A 20,825-nucleotide genomic window follows, 5' to 3' on the forward strand; every position below is an offset into this window, starting at 1 on the left:
GACACCACAGGTCTGTTCATACAGCCTGGTTAAGGAGGTGTAATCACCCCTTACTTAGATATAGTATACCTATATCTATATATACATATAGACACATATACACCTATAAGTCACTCCTATGGCAGGCCTTAACAATCCTGGAGGCAGAGTGCTTGGTTTTATGTGAAGGGTGCCCTAGCATCAGCTGAGCCCCTCTACAGCTTTCGGAACCATCTCCTTATAGCGGTTCTATGATATAGCCATACCATATACTCTTAAGTGCATTATAATCCTCGCGGTTAATGCTAACTTTGGTTTGGCTTTATTAAAACATGTTGTGTAAGGTGTCAAACACTCTGGAATACTACACCCCCTCCCCTCCCCCCCCTCTGCCAGCCAAGGCGGCGGGGGTAGCATTCCACCCTTCTAGAGGGAGAAGTTACTGGTTTACCCGGTTAAAGTTAAACAGAGCCTCATCATCACAAAATGGATGCTGCTGCCACAGACACGAGTCTGACCTCCTGTTGCTGGACGAAACTCCGGCAGGGGAGGCCTGGACAATAGGACCTCCCCAGACAGGCTTTTGTGACTTGGGGCAGGGAGGGCTGCATTCAGTGAATGCTTTCCAGACACTGCCTGGGGCACACAAGGTGCTCCATGCATTTCCCAGTTCAAACCAGTTGCTGGGGCACTCTGCCCCAGCTATGGCGCAAAACTGGACAAAGGGAAAGGGGTGTAACCACCCCCTTCCCAGGTCCACCTATAGGAGAGACCTTAAGGGTAGTCTAGCCCCTAAACTCAGTATAAGTATAGGAGCTGTGTCCCTAGGACTTTAGATTACCGTGGACGAAACTTTGATACAGAAATCCTGGACCTTCGACATTCCATTTAGACTGGAAGACGGAAGACATCTCCCTTGTGGTCAATGAGTGACCACCCTGTTCAAACAGGCACCAACAGCAACTTTGCCGGTCTGCATTTTCGAGGCTCCCGCCGGATCCCGAAGAATCTACGACACAGGACACTGACTGCCAGACATCTCTGACCCCAACCTTTAATCCCAGCAAAGCCGAGACCCGTGGCGGCCACAAGAGACGTGGGACCGGAACTCCTGGACATCCTGCATTTTGCTAACTGCATTGACTCCCGAGGTATCTCGCAGTTGTGCATTGGGGTACGAGAAGCCCCAGACCCGAGCACCATTTGCACTGAATCTCAGGCCTCCACACTCCACGAGTGTCCCGTGGGGCCCGCTCTTGCATTTCAGCTCGACGCGTCTTTCCGGTTTCTAGTCCGTTGGCTAGGGAGCCCCCTGAAGACTTTCTTTTACATCTAACTAGCTTTCCTGGTTGCTCCAGGCTTGCTCCGACTTCCCTACAAAGGAGAAGTTCCCCAGACATTGCTGGTCTGCAGCGAAGCCATTCTCGACATCCTGCGTGGGTTGCGCTTGCCAAGGCTTGTTGGGTCCAGTCTGGATACCGACACCGCAGTCAACTAGATCCTTCGTGGGACAGCTCGAATCCAGCTCCTGGTCGTCGTCGACGCCTACTGGTCCTCGTGGCTGAAGAGACAAACTTTACATCTGGTGGCATCTTCCTATCGTAGCCCTGGTCACTGGCAAGTGACCCAGACTCTGTCCCTTCTGCTTTCAGGTTCTACAAATCTTCGATCCACCCTTGGATCCACCCGGACACTTTTCCTCTGGTCGCCTGCAGCACTTCTTTGCAGCTCTCCATTGAAAACGACGACGAAACCCGACACGAAAAGACACCTATGCACCCTGCTTCCCTCGGAAAGGTAACACGAGTACTCCGGTGCTCCCGTGGGTCTTGACTCTCGAAGTGTCCTAGTTTAATTCCCGACGTGGCAGGGTCTTGGGTCAATGTCCGCAGACTCGATAATTCTCGCCGAGGTGCCTAAGCTAACCATGGGTCCCACTCTGCAACTCTGGGCAATAGCTTGCCCAATCTCCGCAACGGCCCCATCAGCGCCGGGGATGCCTGGCTTCACCTTGGAGGTGCCCAGGAGGGACCATCTCACAGGGAAAGCCAGGACGGGTTCCCCAGCGGTATACAGCGCCAGGATACTCCGAGATGGAGTAACAGTGTGCTTTACAAGTATACTTACCTTACCTTTAAAAGGGTTCCATCATAGTCCAACCGGAAGTGTCCTTAAATGTTATATTTGTAACTTTCCCATAGAAAGTCAATGGTAACCCGCGTCTGTGTTTAGACACTGCACGCGTCTCCCGTGGGCCTCCTACTTCCTAACCTTTGGTTGTTTAGAGTAGCCCCAGCGATTCCACAGGCCCCAGGCTGGCTTTCTAATTCTCTCATGGTTCTTCTACCACTATTTTAGCACATGGTTTGTGAGGCCCCTAGGGCATAACGTATACTGTGCAACTTATCGTATATTAACTCAGTGACTTGTATTGTATTTTTACCTCTGTCCTCATAAGGAGTGCAGAGGGGTTGTGTTTAGAATAAATACATATATATTTGATATATACCTTGTGTGGTGTCCTTTCATTTGGTACTCAAGGGATTATAATTGGTAAAACAACTTGCTTAATACGCTCTCTGAAGTCTTAGCCTGATGACTGCTGGTCCATGCTACCACTAGGATAGCTTTCTATAAGGTTGACTTTACAACCACCATCAATAAGGGTCGATTAGACTGGTGCAAGGTGCCCACTAGAACTAGTGGACATCATATGCCAGGCTAACTTCTCACAGCATGCTCTTGTGGTAGAGCGTCTAGCCTCTTTGATGACATTCATGCAGCCTGACGGAAGATTAAGGTAGCCAAACTCTATGATTTCAGGTGCCAGATCGCAAGGTTTAGACGAGTGGGATCTGGATGTCTTATCTCTCCATGGTTCTGAGTGAGACGCCTGGGGTAAAGGTATAGTTTTTGGTGAGGAACTACTTACTGATAGTACCAACAGGTTTGTGAACCAGGGTTGTCGGGCCCATGTAGGAGCAACTAGGATTAGTGTCAGGGAGTGCTGTTTGAGCTTCCGAAGCCTTAAAGGAATTAGTGGGAGAGGTGGAAAAGCATAAGCAAATCTTCCTGGCCAATTCATTCATAGCGCATTGCCTTTGGACAATGGGTGTGGGTACCTAGAGGCAAAGTGTGGGCATTTTACGCTGAGGTGTGTGGCAAACAGATCTATTTCTGGGTAGCCCCACATTTGGAAGAATGGGAGAAGGACTTGAGGATGTAGTTCCCATTCGTGGATCTGCTGTTGTTGACGACTGAGCAGATCTGCAATCTGCTTGTTCACTCCTGGGAGGTGTTCTGCAAGGAGATATATTTTTTGAAGTATGGTCCACCTCCAGATGCTTTGAGTTAGTTGTGAAAGCTGTAAGGAGTGTGTCCCCCCTGTTTTGGTATGTAGTACATTGCTGTCATGTTGTCTGTACTAACTAAGACAGCTTTGCCTACTAGATGCAGTTGAAAGGCTTTTAATGCTAGAAAAATTTCTGGTAGTTCTAGGTGGTTTATGTGGAGTTGTTTTTGTTATGCAGCCCACATGCCCTGAATAGTATGTTGTTAAAGATGCGCTCCCTAACCAGTGAGCAATGCCTCTGCTGTTAGCACAATTTATCTAACAGGCTCGACGAATGGCTGCCCCTTAGAAAGGTTTTGTATGTTCCACCACTGCAGAGAGTAATGGGTGCGGCCGTCCACCAACACTAGATCTGTCAGCTGACCTTGAGCCTGGTCCCACTGCCGTGCTAAGCATTCCTGTAGAGGACGCACTAGGAGTCTGGCCTAAGGAACGATTTGAATGCAAGAAGTCATCATTCCGATCCATTGCATATACACTCGGTCTGGTAGCGAGTGTAGAGGCGTAAACGGTGATATTAGATTTTGCATGTTGCATAGCCTGACTGGGTTGGGGTATGCTAGAGCTTTGCAAGTATCTATAGTGGCTCCCAGATATGCTTATGTGCTGGATGGCTGGAGGTGAGACTTGGTGACGTTTACAGTGAACTCCAAGTTGTAAGAAGTTGAACTGTTTTCTGAGTGTTGCGTACGCAACTGAGTCTCGAACTGGCTTTTATTAGCCAGTCGGCTAGGTAAGGGAAAACATGAATGTGTTGTCTTCTCAAATCAAATGAGCTGCGACTACCGCCAGACACTTGGTGAAGACTTTGGGTGCTGTAGTTACCCCGAATGGGGGAACTTTGAATTGATAATGCTGTCCGTCGACCAAGACCCTGAGATATTTTCTGTGAGCGTGTGAATAAGGATATGGAAATAGGCGGTCTTTAAGTCCAGTGTGGATAGAAAGTCGCCTTGCTGAAGCAGTGTTGAAGTGTGACCATGTGGAAGTGGTCTGACTGGATATAGAGATTTAGCTGTCTGAGGTCTAATTTAGGCCTGAGAGAGCCGTCCTTTTTGGGAATTAAGAAATACAGGAAGTATACTCCAGTCCCTTGATGATGTAATGGGACTGGTTCTTTCTCCTGTTTTCCAAGAGACGGAGAGAACTTCTTGTTTTAAGCGGTGAGATGTTCTGATGACATTGTATGTGGTCTTGGAAGAATAGTTGGGGCGTGGAGTCCTGGTAAACTCCAGACAGTAACCATACTGGATAATTTGTGGTACCTACCTGTTTGAGGTGATTGAGTTCCAGACAGGTAGGAATTGTGAAAGACTTACCCCGACTGGAGTGGAATGATCGGGGGTAGCGGAGGAAGTCACTGTTTGTTGGCAGGGGAAGTACGTGTGAAGTTACCTCTGCTTCTTCCCTTATTATTGTTTCCTCTATAACCTCCAAGAAAATAACCTCTGGAAGAGTGGGATAGGTTATCACCCTTGTAAGAGGAGGAAGGATTTTCGGTGGACACCGTCTTTGTACCACCCCTGTAAAAAGAGCGGCAAAGAACCCTATTAGTGGGTAACTGTAAAGCCCCCATAGACTTTGCGACCTCAGTGTCCTTCTTCATCTTTTCTAGTGAGGTGTCGACAGCTGGCCCGAAAAGATGTTCTTTATTAAAGGGCTGGTTAAGTATGGAGGATTGTGCCTCCTGTTTAAATCCAGAAATCCTAAGCCAAGTGTGTCTCCGCAATAGCACACTAGTATTTATTGCACGGGCCTCTGTGTCTGCTGCATCTAGTGCACATTTGATGGAAGAATTAGTGATGAGTTTGCCTTGCTGGATAAGGTCATTAGCCTTTGCTTTGTACTGATCAGGTAATAATTTGCAGCCTGTGCAGCCACTCTCTTATCTGAGGCATCAATGAGCTTGGACTCCTTGTCAGGAGGGGGGGCCTCACCTGTGGTTTGAGAGTTCGCTCTCTTGCAAGCGTTAGAGCCTACAAGAGAGTCCAAAAGGTAACCGACCTTTGATATAAGCAGGATTGGTAGGACTGGGTTTATATTTCTTGTCTACTCTGGGTGTGAGTGTTCTTGCCCTAACCCGGTCTTTAAATACCTCATCTGTATGCTTATCATGCCTTTTAGTATTGGTAAAGTGTGAGTAGATCTTTGGGAATAAGTGAGTGTCTCAAAGAGGAAATCCTCTTCCAAAGGCTATTTTTGAAGCTCCACCCCGTGATATTGAGCAGCTCTGTTAATGAGCTGAGTGTATCCAATATAGTCGTCATGTAGTGAAGGTCTAGAAGAATACAGGTCAGGGTCATGGTCTGTATCCGGTTCCTTATCATAATTTTCCCAAGGGTGAGTGTCTTGTGGTATATCCTGATCTTGTGGTATATCCTGTTCTTTGTCTGTATCCCCATTCCCATCCACAAAATCTTCATCCTGTGTGGTAGGTGAAAGTGGAGGTGGTGGTGAATTTGATGGTGAGATAATCAAATCAAGATTAGGAGGAGGAGAGGGAGGTGGAATGTAAGGGGTAGAAGGGTTAGTACCCATGTCCTTTTTCTTAAGAGGTATAGGTGATTCCTCTGAGAGATCAGTCTTCCGTTTTTTGGGAAGAGTGGCATGAATGTGACCGGTTTTAGGGTTGACGACAAGTCTTTTTCTGTTTTGGATCCAAAGGTGGTACATCAGACCAAGGCTCTTTGGATGGAGTGTCCTTTTTTTTATGTGCCGATTTCGGCACCGAAGGTTTTGGCTCCGGCGCTTTTGGTGTCGAAGGTTTAGGCTGCGAGTCTTTGTGCTTGGTAGGTTTTAGTTCCGTGCCTTTCGGTGGTAAAGATTTTAGCTCAGATTGTTCCAGTGCTGGAGGTTTCAGCTCCGAGCCTTTCGGTGCAGAGGATTTTGGCTCCAAACCTGTAGGTGTGGATGATTTTGGCTCTGAACCGTAGGTGTGGAGGATTTCGGCTACCAACCTGTAGGTGAGGAGGATTTCGGCTCCAAACCTTTAGCTGTGGAGACCTTTGGCTCCAAAGTCTTTGGGATCGGAGGGGTAGTTTTCGGTTCTGTGGTGACCGGTAGATGCTTCGACTTATGTTTTGGTGCCGAAGGTGCTGGTTCGGCTCCAGAATGGAGCCAGGTCGAGGGGGGTACCGGAGCATCAGTACTCATGGTACGCTGACCCGGAGTGATGTGCTGTTCTTCTTCCGTGTCGGAGTCTGCTTCAGACACGGAGACCTGTTCTTCTTCGGCTCCTTCAAATGGATGTTGGATATCGTTGTGTTCCGGGGATAAGCAGAGGTTGCAGACCTCGAGCAAACTTAGCACGACACCAGGGACATAGTTTAAATGGAGTCTGTTCCATCGACAGCAAGCGCGGTCGACAAGGGTAGGGCCAACAGCCCGCCTCGAGTTTCTCGATCAAAGGTTTTCTCAATTGAAATGATGCGCGTCGAATGGGGAACCGCGATCAATGACAATACCATCGAGGGTAGAGGATTGCGCATCGAAGGAGTTAAAAAACGATACCGAACCGGAGTGCAGCAATACACATCCGAACCCGATGGCGGGGAAAAAAATGATCTAAGGATGGAGTCTATGCCCATGCGCACTATCACCGAAAGGAGGAGTCACCTACCTCGTGACTCGAAAGACGTCTTCGAAGAAAAACAAAATACAAACATCCGGACCAAACACTAGATGGCGATCTATGCTAAAGCATATGATCTATAGTTCATATGCTTCGAACAGTACGCTTAAATTATCCTAGGCAAGGTATAGACTCAGCGTTATCCAAGGCGAGGCAGTACTGAAGAATGAGTTTAGAAAATTCTAGATCTGGAGGTCGCAATTTTTTTTTTTTTTTTTAACTATAATGATAACAGCGCCGGACTCAAAATCAAAATATCCCCTGCAAAATGTAATCTCACTTCCGAATGATAAAAGAAGGTTGGTGCACCCTGCGGTACCATCAAGAGTCTACATAGGAAGCAGTTCTCTGCGGTTTGTAATCTAGAGCTATCACACCCCCCCCCCCCCAAAATGCCTGCCTCATAAGTAGCAAAAGAGACACTTAGCGTTATATAAAGTGATCAAATCCTGCACTGGCCGATGTCCTAGCTTGGTGTCAAAGCGGAAAACCGCTTCCACAGCTCTGTTAGTTTGTTGCACCCTCATCACCATCAGGGACTCCCAGTTACGTTGTGGATCGAAAGGCGACCCCAAATAGGAGAAACTTTCTACTTTGGCCACTAGAGCTCCATCTATAAAAAAGTTTTAGATTTAGTTTTCTTTGGTCCACAAACCATGACAAATGACTTCTGCTGATTAATCTTCAAAGAGGAGAGGGGAGTGGTGTGTCGATGAATGGAGTGGCATAGAGTGTCAGAATTTGTAGCATGGCATAGAGGTTTGCAGAGTGGTGTGCACTTTTGTGAAGCAGCGTAAATTGGCATTGAGTTTTGTGGAGTGGTGTAGAGTGGCACAGAGAGGTGTGGAGGGAAGGGGTGCAGAGCGATGTAGAGCGGAGTAGAGTGCCTTCCAGCAGAGTAGAAGAGTGCCTTCCAGCAGAGTAGAAGAGTGTCTTCCAGCAGAGTAGGAGAGTGTCTTCAAGCAGAGTAGAAGAGTGTCTTCAAGCAGAGTAGAAGAGTGTCTTCAAGCAGAGTAGAAGAGTGTCTTCAAGCAGAGTAGAAGAGTGTCTTCAAGCAGAGTAGAAGAGTGTCTTCAAGCAGAGTAGAAGAGTGTCTTCAAGCAGAGTAGAAGAGTGTCTTCAAGCAGAGTAGAAGAGTGTCTTCAAGCAGAGTAGAAGAGTGTCTTCAAGCAGAGTAGGAGAGTGTCTTCAAGCAGAGTAGAAGAGTGTCTTCAAGCAGAGTAGAAGAGTGTCTTCAAGCAGAGTAGAAGAGTGTCTTCAAGCAGAGTAGAAGAGTGTCTTCAAGCAGAGTAGAAGAGTGTCTTCAAGCAGAGTAGAAGAGTGTCTTCAAGCAGAGTAGAAGAGTGTCTTCAAGCAGAGTAGAAGAGTGTCTTCAAGCAGAGTAGAAGAGTGTCTTCAAGCAGAGTAGAAGAGTGTCTTCAAGCAGAGTAGAAGAGTGTCTTCCAGCAGAGTAGAAGAGTGTCTTCCAGCAGAGTAGAAGAGTGTTTTCCAGCAGAGTAGAAGAGCGTCTTCCAGCAGAGTAGAAGAGCGTCTTCCAGCAGAGTAGAAGAGCGTCTTCCAGCAGAGTAGAAGAGTGTCTTCCAGCAGAGTAGAAGAGTGTCTTCCAGCAGAGTAGTAGAGTGTCTTCCAGCAGAGTAGTAGAGTGTCTTCCAGCAGAGTAGTAGAGTGTCTTCCAGCAGAGTAGAGTGTCTTCCAGCAGAGTAGAGTGTCTTCCAGCAGAGTAGAGTGTCTTCCAGCAGAGTAGAAGAGTGTCTTCAAGCAGAGTAGTAGAGTGTCTTCCAGCAGAGTAGTAGAGTGTCTTCCAGCAGAGTAGTAGAGTGTCTTCCAGCAGAGTAGAGTGTCTTCCATCAGAGTAGAGTGTCTTCCATCAGAGTGTAGTGTCTTCCATCAGAGTGTAGTGTCTTCCATCAGAGTAGTGTCTTCCATCAGAGTAGTGTCTTCCATCAGAGTAGTGTCTTCGAGCGGAGTAGTGTCTTCGAGCGGAGTAGTGTCTTCGAGCGGAGTAGTGTCTTTGAGCGGAGTAGTGTCTTTGAGCGGAGTAGTGTCTTCGAGCGGAGTAGTGTCTTCGAGCGGAGTAGTGTCTTCGAGCGGAGTAGTGTCTTCGAGCGGAGTAGTGTCTTCGAGCGGAGCAGAGTGGCGCGGAGCAGAGTGGTGCGGAGCGGAGTAGTGTCTTCGAGCGGAGCAGAGTGGCGCGGAGCAGAGTGGCGCGGAGCAGTGTCACGGAGTGTTGTAGAGCAGAGTGGAATAAAGTGTTTTAGCGTGGAATAAAGTGTTGAAGAGTGGAATAAAGTGTTGTAGAGGGGGTGTATAGTGGATTATAGTGTCAGAGTATTGCAGAGTGTCAGAGTGGAATATTGTAGACTGTCAGAGTGGAGGGGCGCAGAGTGGAGGGGCGTGTTGTGGAGCGGCGTGAAGTAGAGTGGTATATCGTACATTGGAGTGGCGTGTTGTGGAGTGGCATATCGCGGAGTGGAATGGCATTGGGTGGAGTGTCTTGGAGTGGCACAGAGTGGAGTGACCTGTCTTAGAGGGGCATAGAGTGGAGTAACGTGTCTTGGAGGGGCATAGAGTGGAGTGACGTGTCTTAGAGGGGCATACAGTGGAGTGACGTGTCTTGGAGGGGCATAGAGTGGAGTGACGTGTCTTGGAGGGGCATAGGGTGGAGTGACGTGTCTTGGAGGGGCATAGGGTGGAGTGACGTGTCTTGGAGGGGCATAGAGTGGAGTGACGTGTCTTGAGGGGCACAGAGTGGAGCGACGTGTCATGGAGGGGCGTACAGATGAGTGGTGTAAATTGGAGTGGCATAGTGTGGAGTATGCATGGTGTGTAGCGCTCTGCCATTACAGACAACATATTTTCAATTGAAAAGACCATTACATTTGCATAGACATACTGTTTTACTGATAAAAGGTATACAGTGCACAAACAATAATGTGTGGAAATGTCGTCACTTAGCACATTGATTTGTTTTGATTGTATTAAAATATTTGTTTCCACCACACTTCAGAAATACAAAAAAATTTGCTTCATTTGTGCTTTCCTAATTTGATATATTCTGCAATATCTGCAAAGTTCATTTACAGGCATTTACATTTTGTTGTGTGCTAGAAAAAAATCTTTCTTTCACAACAAGATTGTCACATAAATCCTCTCACTTTAAAGTCAGCGAACGAAAAGTAAATACTAAGCTCCCACAGAAGACAGAGCCTGACATTTGACCTCTGTCTTTGAATGGACAGCAAATGTGACAAGATAAGAGCTAAATTTAAAGGCCGGTTTACACAAAGTGTGCGCTCATGGAAGAATACAGTAACTAGGCTATGATCCAAGGGAGGGACAAACTCAAGCTAGATAGCCTAAAACAAATAAAGCCAGCAAATAGAAAGCAAGCAAATGGGAGTTACAAAAAAAACAAAGCCAATGGTAAGCAATGGGTGGACTGCATTCCCAGGGAAGCTCTCAGAATGTCCCCAAGAAGTCATTAAGAACTGTCTAGCAGTCTTCGACCTAAAAATAAAAAAAAAAGAAAGACACTGGAAAATAATTCCTCAGCAAACCCAGAGAGCTTTCAGTGCAGAAGCAAATGCATTGGGAGACGTTCCACTCTATAAATACCAGCCAGCGTAGTGTCTCTCCCTCAGGTGCAATCAAGTGAAAAAAGTAATTTTCAAATACAGGCTTTCACACTAAATAGTGTGTACTCACCGATGGGCAGATGATTAATCCATAGGGCCCCTCTCGCTTGATAAAAGGCAGTCTCTTCTCTTGTTCCAGACAGAACATGATCACTGGTAGTGTGAATACGAGGGTCTTCCCAGAGCCAGTAAATGCGATACCAATCATATCCCGGCCAGTCAGGCTGTCAACACAAAAAATGCAGAATTCGAGAAATGTTTTGACAAGTATACGTCTCTTTTGAAGGCTTAATTTGACCCTTTCATCTTTACTTATTTAAAAAAAAAAAAAAAATTCAACTAAATCGAACTTTAAACTCATAGTTCTGCTCTTTGGTTCTTTTTACAAACTCTTACTTTATAGTACGAAAAAACCCACAAAGGAAATAGATATACCACTAAGCTAATGAAGGTAATAGCCTCATCACCTTAGACTGCCAGACTAATCCACAAAAGAAAGGATTAGGACTACCACTTAAGGCAGCTCAGAGTACCCGAACAAACTACACTAAACCTCAGTTAGTAATGTTCTGGGGTCTCCTTTGGGAAGGAAAGCACGTTGCTGACAGATTTTGGGATTACATGTTTCATTTTCCTATGCCTAATGGGAGAGCAACAAACTCATCGGCACAAAAAGTTGGCTAGGTAACCAGGAGAACCAAAGGAACTGTAGTTAAAAAATGTTTTTTAATTCCGAATAATAATGTAAATCAGTCAGTCAAAGCTTTATTTAGATAAAAATATATCATAAACGCATTTTACAAATTGGGTAATAAATATAATACAGGTTATGAAATTAAGCAAAAATGACAAATTAAAATTTTTAAGAACTCAGTTGGGGGATGCAAGTTGCTCTACAAAAATCATACTATACATGTTCTGGCTATTTAATGATTGATAAACAGCATCCCCCACCCTATACAAAAATCTATTTTGCATGAACATACCGACAATAAATAACGTCTTATTAAAAAAATCCACGAATCAAGATTAAAAGCGCATTAAACTGTCACAGCTTTGAAGAGGAATAGGAACACAATTTCAAACATCATCAACCAGGACGCAATGCTTTTAATCTAATTACCTATGCCCAACTAAGATATTTAAAAGATAGATCATGTAAATCGATATCATAGAGATGCCAGCAATGGGGTCTCATAAACATATGTCAAGTCTGCAAGGCTACTCTTCAAATTTCGCTAATGGAAACATTTCTGACAAAGGCAGAAGTAGTTGCTTTACCCCAAGCGAAGTGTACATGAGGTTGACTTTAATTTGGCTGCTGGCCTTTCACTAGGAAGTTATAATGCAGGATGACACCTACCTACTAGGAACAGTTATCTCTCTGTGGAAGGCTCAATGGTTAATAATTGGCATTATTAACTTGGGAATAAATTCAAGTCTATTGTGTTGGCAGCGGAGAAAGAAGAAAATAATTATAGATAGTTCAGCATTAAAGCATAAAGACATATGGATAGCCATCTGAAAGAAAAGGGATTCCACACGGATTAAAGTTACCTGGATGCGAAGGTTCTTACGTATTTTGATGTTGCAGCCATCCAGATATTGCACTGGTGACTGAAAATCTCTCCAATCACTTAATTGATGGAAACTCATAGGAGGTCTGCTCTCACATTTCCAAATTTAAATGATGGATTAATCTAATCTAGGTATAGGGGACTTTGCCAGTTTGCTGAAGCCTCTTTCGAGAGGGGTTTTTGGATCTACTTCTGCTACGTTTGCTTAAAGGTAGTTGTTGGCTGTAGGGAACTGGGTTTTTGTTGCAGTTGCCCTCTTTTAGCTACTGGATGCTGATTTTTGACTTTGACAGTGCACTGTGGCTAAGGATTTTAGCACCCCTGTAACTCCTTAATAAATGGTAAGCCAGATACCTAGGGCATGGGTACTAAAGAGGGTTCCTAAGGGATGCAGCATATCTTATGCCACCGTGTAAGGGACCCCCAAACAAATTCCACACAGACTGCTATTGCAGGTTGCGTGGCACGGTGCAAACCATTTTTGAAAACATGTCACACTCCATTGTGCCATGCCAAAGACACTGCATGGGCTATATGCTAGTCACTCCTACAGCAGGCCTTGGAGCTCTAAGGCAGGATGCATTACACAAATTTGAGAACATATCTGCATGAGCAGATATGCCCCTGTAATGCCTGGTTCCATTGCTGGATATTACAAGTGATCAGGAAACCATCTTAAGGTATGTACTGGGCACTGGTGAAAAGTAGTTACCCAGCTACATAATGGCTTCACTGAAACACATGGTGTTTGGTATCAAACACCTCGAATTAATAAACCCACACGGATTCCAGTGATGGATTTATTAATACATGCACTCAGAGGGTACCTTAGGGGAAGCCCTGATAGTGTAATATTTATTTATGCTACCTCTGCTTCTTCTAGAATCCCACTGCACCGTCTAGACTTCTATAATTCACTCTAGGGAGCAAGTTAAAGCTTTCATTTTGCTCAGTTTCTTAAGGATGATAAGGAGAAAGATATTTTGATATATGCTATTCTGCCTGTATGCATATCAAACCCAAAATTGCCAGGGCCCCCTTCTTGAGCTACGCCGAGTAGGAAGCGAAGTCTCCCTCGGCTACAAGCATCCGTTTGTCCAATGCGACGAACCAATAAAGCGGGACCAAGACTTAAGAAATCACGAGTTGATAACCCTTACCCTGAACAATCCAAAAATCACCGCTGGGTGTAACACTCGCCTTTATCCCCAGTCAGGAGAAAGGTTTGATAATAACAAACCGGTAAATAGAACATTCGTCGGGGGAGCAATTCTTGCAACGCCGACAGAATAGGTGAATAAAGTTTGAAGCCCTACCTTGAACATGGTTCAGTTCACATGAAGGCTGTCCCAATTCCCCCAGTCCTGATGAAGACCCGTTTTTGACGCCCCACGTGCGCTTCTAAAGGGTCGAAACGTCGACAAGTGTTTGGATCTGTCATACAAATACCCTGTATCTAATATTGATTTATGCATTATACAGATGGTTTAATTGAAACAGTACAGACCAAGTTGAATTGCTGTTTTGTGTTTTTTCCCCCTTGTATATAAATATGTATAATTATTTGATCACTTCTGCGCCGCCAGCACTGAGCACTTAAAGTCACTTATTTCACTTTCACTTCGTTGTACAGTCTATTTTGCAATTTGTAAAGAGTATTTATGAGTGACTACAATTTATAAAATAGTGCATAAATACATAGAGGATGTGGTTGTTGATTTTGGGTTAGATACACACTACATATGTTATGAGTGAATATAAGAAATTTTGAACACCCGAAGGAACCAATTGTTATAAATACTGATTTATTGCCCAGGTTCTTAGGGATACTGGGTCGACCCCATAGGAGATTTAACCCCTTCTTGAGGAGTCATAGCCTCTGTGCTGAGTATGAGTTGTCTAGGACCCAGGGAATCCCTCAGCTTGAGCAGCATGTGTACAGCTTACAGTGCAAGGGATTTTTAGGGACCTTCTCAACAAGCAGCTCACCATTATATCAAACCTGCTTTACTATTCTTTTTTCTGCTCCCTCAGATCCCTGTATTTAACCTACCACAAATGTTTGCACTGAATTAAGTATTTCTGCTCCCTACTTTCCTCTCAACTACGCTGTCTCCTTGTCACTACTTGTCACCTGCCTCTCCTCCATCATTGTCCATTCCAATTGGGGGCCTGCATGAACTAAGAGCATCGATGGACACCATGGCTGTACCCCATATCTCCCGCAAACAGTCATTATAAAATTGTTAAACGAGTTTTAAATGAAAAAAAGGTATGTCCACTCTAAGAACTCAGGCATAGCCCTTATTGAAGAATACAGCTAGCAACATTAGAAATAGCAAAACTGGGTGGGGATAATGATCCGCAGGAGACACACAAAAGATCACCTTGGTGTGAGCGACAGCTCTAACAATTCATCTAAAAACTGCAAAGAAGGTATTCTCATCGGGCAATCATTTCCTTACACTGTATTATAAATTTGTAGACACAGGTGGGAGGTACATATTTGGCAAGATTAAGACACTCAACAGAATGATCACAATAAAGTTTATGCACCCAATGACAGAAAACACACCTTTTTCCCTTTTGGCATGGCTGCTAACCAAATTTGGTGTTACAAGCGTGAGCCTAGGGGGTGACTGGAACTTAACAGATAGCCCTTTATTAGACCAATCTGGCTCCATCAACCACTGCAATAACAACAATACACTGTACTGTGTGACCTCATGACTACCGCTAGACCCCAGGAAGAAGGACTTCACTTTACTTTCCCTGACCCTTGCCATGACCTCATGTATTGATTCCTTTGTAAACCACCATATGATGCAAGACTTTACACAGGCAACATGTAAAGCAAAACAGGGACAAAACAGGCAAGAAAAGACTGTTCAAGACTTCACCAAACAGTACATAATCTACCCTTCTGGTAACCTGATGTACAAGACAGAGATGGCCAAGTATTCTCTTAGTTTAGTCTTTACTGAGAAAGTGGACTAAAACATGTGGTGTCATTAGGAGCAGGGTGAAAAAGCAGGTAGAATGCTAATGCTACAGCACAGAGAAGCACTTCTAGAAATATGTAACAGAGAAGGGGTGCTAATACCTTACCCCTTTGATATAGTGGAGGTAATTAAAACTTACAACGAGACTCTGTAGAGCTCACAGACATGGATAATATAAATCATAAAGACAGATAGCTTCTAGACATGCTATCTGGACTCTCTGTTTTGATTGAGGACAGAGAATCAATAGAGAATTAAATTCCTCTAGAAGAAATACCTGCAGCAACTGCGGACTTACCTACCTAAAATTACCCAGAGAAAAAATACTTTGCTGATGAGTTCTAGAAGGTTAGTGCCATACAGCTGGTTCCAATACTGTAGGCAACCTTTAAAAAAAAATTTCAAAGTGCCTCACTCATTAGGTCAAATGTCCAACAAAGTAATCCTATCGCTCATAACCAAAGAAGGGAAGAACCCCCTGGAATGTGGCAGATGTCAATCCATAGCCTTAATCAATGTAGATGTCAAGATCTTGGCCACGATGTTGATCAACAGGCTCAGACTTCACATACTCTCTTTAAAACAGGACTCACGGGGGGCGTGGCTTGGACGCCGGAGAAATGGCGGCGTAGTTTCCAACCTCCTCCAGGCAGCCGCGACCTTTCGCCAAAAAGTGCTGCATACTGACCCCATTCCGGCCCAAAACGGCCACTCGGCCATCGGAAGCCCAGAGTTGTAGATGAGGTGACTTTCAGCCGAATCCGTTCGAGAGAAGCGGAAGAAATCGGCTCTCCGCCCGGCCGCCGAGGACTACAGATTGAGACGGAGCTGGGAACCGGCCGCATCCACGAGGCGCCCCGGAGCTCCGGTCTTCACCTCACTGCACGGGACACGCCCGATTAACACGGCGCTTGGCCCCCAGAGCTCAACGCCGCGGCGGCAGAACGTGAGTAATGGCGCTGATGTGCGTTTAAAAAGAAGGGCCAAACGTGAATAAAGCGAAGAAAGTAGCGGGAAGGAACCGTTTGAAATGACAGTCTGCCAGAGCATTTAGCTTAACGCTCGAACCGCCTTAAGCCTCCTTAAGCCACCCTACGATGTCTTCACACTGATTCCGCCTGGCAAAAGGACCCGTGAGCACAGATTCCCCCTGTGGAACTGTGAAATACTTCTATTGTGTAAGAAAAACGGCGCGAAGACAAGGCTCAAAATGGCGGCTTGCCGATGCTCTTAACACAACATATATACACCCGGCGTCTCTGTGTCCAGGATACATGCTTCCAACACCTGTTTTGCAGACAATGTCTCCCAATATATGATCTTCATTGGCATTAAATGGGACAATGCACTGGAGGGTTCAGCGCCAATGAGGGAATGTCCCAGGAATAAATGTGAAAGTACTTTGCATTTGTAATTGTACAAGGACACTGCGTAAAAAGACTGCGCCACAATGCCCCTACTGTATGTTCCTTACTGATATTAGATGCGAGACTGGGCTGGGGGTCCGACGCCAATGAGGAACTACCTGTACAATGCATCCTATCTAATATCCTATCTAATATCCTTGCGCTAACGAGCTACTGGGCCCTACTGGACTACAGCTAGTGAGATCTGAGATTTTATTGTTGCCCTTGTGCCTAGGTGACTGCCAGCAGCCGGCAATCGTTGAAGGTCAATCACGCTCTGCAGCAAGTGAAATAAAGAGGTTGTTTGATCACGACAAGGAGGCACGTGTCTGCTGTGTGTTAGACCCTGGAGGGGTGCTCCTGGAGTGCCCTCAGAGTGCCTTCTATACCGCTATAACGCAACTGTCGCCACCCGGTCCTACTATGGGTGACAAAGACAACGGGAAGACACCTAAACGCCTGAAATCTGACCCACCCACTCCAGTCAAAGGGAGGAAAGACATGACGGAAGCCATGGAGACCATCTTAAGTAGGCTGGAAGAAGTTAGAGACCTAGCCAAATCAACCAAAGAAGAGGTTGTTGCTGTCCGCCAAGACATTAAAGATATCAACTCGAGGCTGATGGAATCAGAGAACAGAATAGGCAAGCTTGAAGATTTCGAGAACCAAGCCTGCGGGGCCATCAAGAAACTCACAGTATGCTCAGACCACCTGGTGAGGAAAGTTGCGGAGTTGGAAGACAGAAACAGGAGGGGGAACCTAAGAATTTTTGGTATGCCGGAAAAAGCGGAGGAATCCCTAGAATCATGTATAACCTTCCTGGAGAAGTGGTTCACGCAGGTCACGAATTTGACTTTCGAACAACCACTGGAGTTTGACAGAGCCCATAGAGTTCCGGGTCGAATCAGCAAAGATCAGAAGGGACCGAGAGCGATTGTGTGCAAACCACTGAGGTATCAACACACAGAGCAGATTCTCACATTCATGCGTAAAAATAACCATATTCTATGGAAAGGCCACAAGATCTTCATTTCACAGGACTTCAGCAAAGAAACCATGGAAATAAGGAAAGCCTTCCTTGCACTGAGAGCGCAATTGAAATCTATGGGATACATGTATGGTTTTATTGGCCCGACGAGATTCAAAGTAACCCTACAAGGCGTGACCCAGGTGTTCTCTGACCCACAAAAACTGCGACACCTGCTATTTAATCAAGGGGATAGCAACATGGAGGTTTCCCCTACATCTCAGATGAACGCCTCAACGTCTGGCCTGGGATGAGCTCTTACCCTTCTGTCATAATCATCCAATGCTCTCTATTGCTGCACAACCTGCCTGATTGAGCCTCCACACCCTGGCTCAAGAACGTTAACTATTGCTACTTCCCTATGGTTTTGTGCTGCCTAATGGACTCCACTTGCTGGATACTCTACACTGGTTTGGTTACCCAAGTTGTACGACCCTATCCGATCACGTATGCTACAGGTTTACCCCTGGTAGTTTAGCCTGCCTGGACCTGCTTACATTTCCCAATGTTAAGATTGCTTTGCTAGTGCTCTTGCGCTTAGTTATTAATGCAACATGTTTTCCAAATGCTATTTGTCACAATGAGTAATATTGATTCTGCTTACACAGGTAATGTCAGACCTAAATTTATTGTTTGTTCTATAGCTCTTGCGATCGATATGATTGCCAAGTTTATTAAGCCGATGAACGCATTTACACCCTGTTTGAACAGGCCTATGTTTACCGTTACTGATGGCCTTGTCCTCATTACGCAGCTCACCACTTTGTTATCTGGCGCAGGGTATGCGCAAGTGCTTGGTGGTGGCTCACCCCAGGCCTCAGACTTCAAACCTCAAACTTAAAACTTCAACAGACCCTGATCAGAACTAGTTGTAGTGATCAGTGGTGAGATTGTGTGCTAGTAGTTTTTTGCCAATTTACTTTCTGGTGTTTCTAGGTTTTCACAGACTATGTGCTGTCTATGCACTGTTCATGTTTAGCAGACTGTTTTGGAGCGACCATGCTATACACAGTATCCAACCAAGGTGTAATCCATGTTAGTCAGTCAGATATGAGACTCTTGATATGTCTACCGCCCTACTTAATCGAAGATCTGTTAGATCACTACTCTGCAAGTTGGGTCGACTGACATGAGATTCTTACTACGTCTACCTGCTCACTTACTCTAGTGTTTGTTGGACCTCTAATCTGCAATATGTTTCGCAGCTCTTATAATACTATGTTTGGATAAGCTGCTTGGAGGCGGCCTCGCGGTCGTTCCCGAGTCGCCATGTTCTTTTCCTACTATTGGGGTGGGAGGGGAGGGATGGGGGATGGGGGATGGGGTGGTGGGTGGTGGGAGGGAGGGAGGGAGGGAGGGAGGAGCGGGGGAGGGGTTGTGCTTACACTGTTTGTATTATTTGTATTTGTATTGTTTTGCTTTAACTTTGCTGACCATTCACATTTGCGCCTTACTGTACAATCTTATGTACCTCTTGCAACCATTTTGACTGTTATTTATGACATGTGTATCTTCTGCGTAGTGCTGTGCATAGGCCTACATGCAACCTTTATCGACAATACAGCTCATAGAAGTAAGCCTGACTATCACACAGGGAAACGACGATGACTCACATTATAGATACTCCTATAGGGACGACGACCATAAATAACCTTAAAGTGCTTTCACTGAATGTAAAAGGCCTGAACCAGCCGATTAAGCGGCAAAAGGTACTAGATTATCTCCGAAGACAACATGGGGACATTGCCCTACTGCAGGAAACAAGACTAGAGGAAAACCATTTTCATACCCTACGTAATAAATTCTTTACTGAAGTCATAGGCTCTAGCGCTGTATCCAAGAAAAATGGAGTAGTAATTCTGCTAGCTAAAAAGTCGAACGTGGAAGTGATTTCCTCCGATATAGACAACAAGGGGAGATGGGCCTCAGTGAAACTAGTTAAGGACGACACTGAGTTCTACGTTACAACCATATATGCCCCTAATACACATGAACCTTCCTTTTGGTCAGGGCTCACGAAACAACTAAACACTATTCCAGATTCATCGGTCCATATACTAGCAGGGGATTTCAACCTACCCTTTGATCCAGCCTTAGATAGGGACTCTAGATGCACCTTCCGACCTGGCAAAGCGCATAAGGAATTCACTAGGCTTTGCAAAAAATTCCAATTGATAGACACATGGCGTATCCAACATCCCGATGGTAAGGACTACTCCTTTTACTCCCCACCCCATGACTCGTTTTCAAGAATTGGATTACATTTTCATAACCAGAAATGCAGTTCCCAGAATAGATGAAACAGATATCGCGCCGCGGCTTGTCTCTGACCACTCCTGCGTCTCACTCACCTTGTCAAATGTCAAACCAACAACTCGCCAGTCAATGTGGCGCCTTAATGATGCCATTTTGAGTGACGAGAAACACAGAGAAACTATAGAAACCGCCCTAAAAGACTACCTAATAATTAATACAAAAAGGTGACACCTCAGACTTAACTAGATGGGAAGCACTGAAGGCTGCAATAAGGGGATTGATCATAAAAATATCATCAGCAATGAACAAGGATCACAATGCCGCCCTCCTAGCCCTGGAAAAAGATATATCTGTGCTACAACGGGAATACCTGCACAACAGAAACCCGAAATCACTATCTGATGTATCCAATCGAAAATACACCTATAACAAATTAGTGAGTGAAAGAGCGGGAGTCTGGTTAGACAAAAGGAAACGCTTTAAAATTTGTGACTCTAATAAGGCGGGGAAAGGTTTGGCAGCCTACCTTAAATTTAAAATTCAACAGAACGCGATAGACTCGCTAATGGATGACCAAGGCAACCCCACCTCGGACCCCAATAAAATTGCAAATTTAAAGACTTCTACGAGAAGTTGTATGCTAAGAACAAAAAGGTAAATAAGGAAAAGGTGGTGGACTTCCTTGCCAAGTGTACACTCCCAAAACGTACCCCCTTAGAACAAGAGTCCATAAACATACCGATATCTGAAGCTGAGGTCACAAATGCGATCAAGTCCCTTAAGAGTGGGAAGGCTCCTGGCCCTGATGGGTTCACGGCAAAATTCTATAAATCCTTCTCGCACACGCTTACAGGACCACTTTTGAACGCGCTTACTGAGATTAGTGATACGGGTGAGGTGAAGGGAACGATGGCTGAGGCGGTGATAGCCGTGATACCTAAAGAAGGGAAAGATTCCAAA

The 20,825-nt window shown here is 45.3% G+C and overlaps 1 protein-coding gene across 4 annotated transcripts in view; it reads right to left on the reverse strand.

Moving 5' to 3' along the window:
- The window catches only part of DDX41 (DEAD-box helicase 41), a 227,967-nt gene that overhangs the window by 73,916 nt on the left and 133,226 nt on the right, over positions 1 to 20,825 (reverse strand). For all 4 annotated transcript variants that reach the window (XM_078652765.1, XM_078652768.1, XM_078652767.1 and 1 more), the window contains one exon: positions 10,668 to 10,821. In XM_078652765.1, coding sequence (XP_078508891.1) covers positions 10,668 to 10,821 — 154 coding nt within the window. The remainder of the gene's footprint in view (positions 1 to 10,667; positions 10,822 to 20,825) is intronic.

The sequence above is a fragment of the Lissotriton helveticus genome, chromosome 7 (assembly GCF_964261635.1).
Source record: "Lissotriton helveticus chromosome 7, aLisHel1.1, whole genome shotgun sequence".
Taxonomy (NCBI): Eukaryota; Metazoa; Chordata; class Amphibia; order Caudata; family Salamandridae; genus Lissotriton; species Lissotriton helveticus.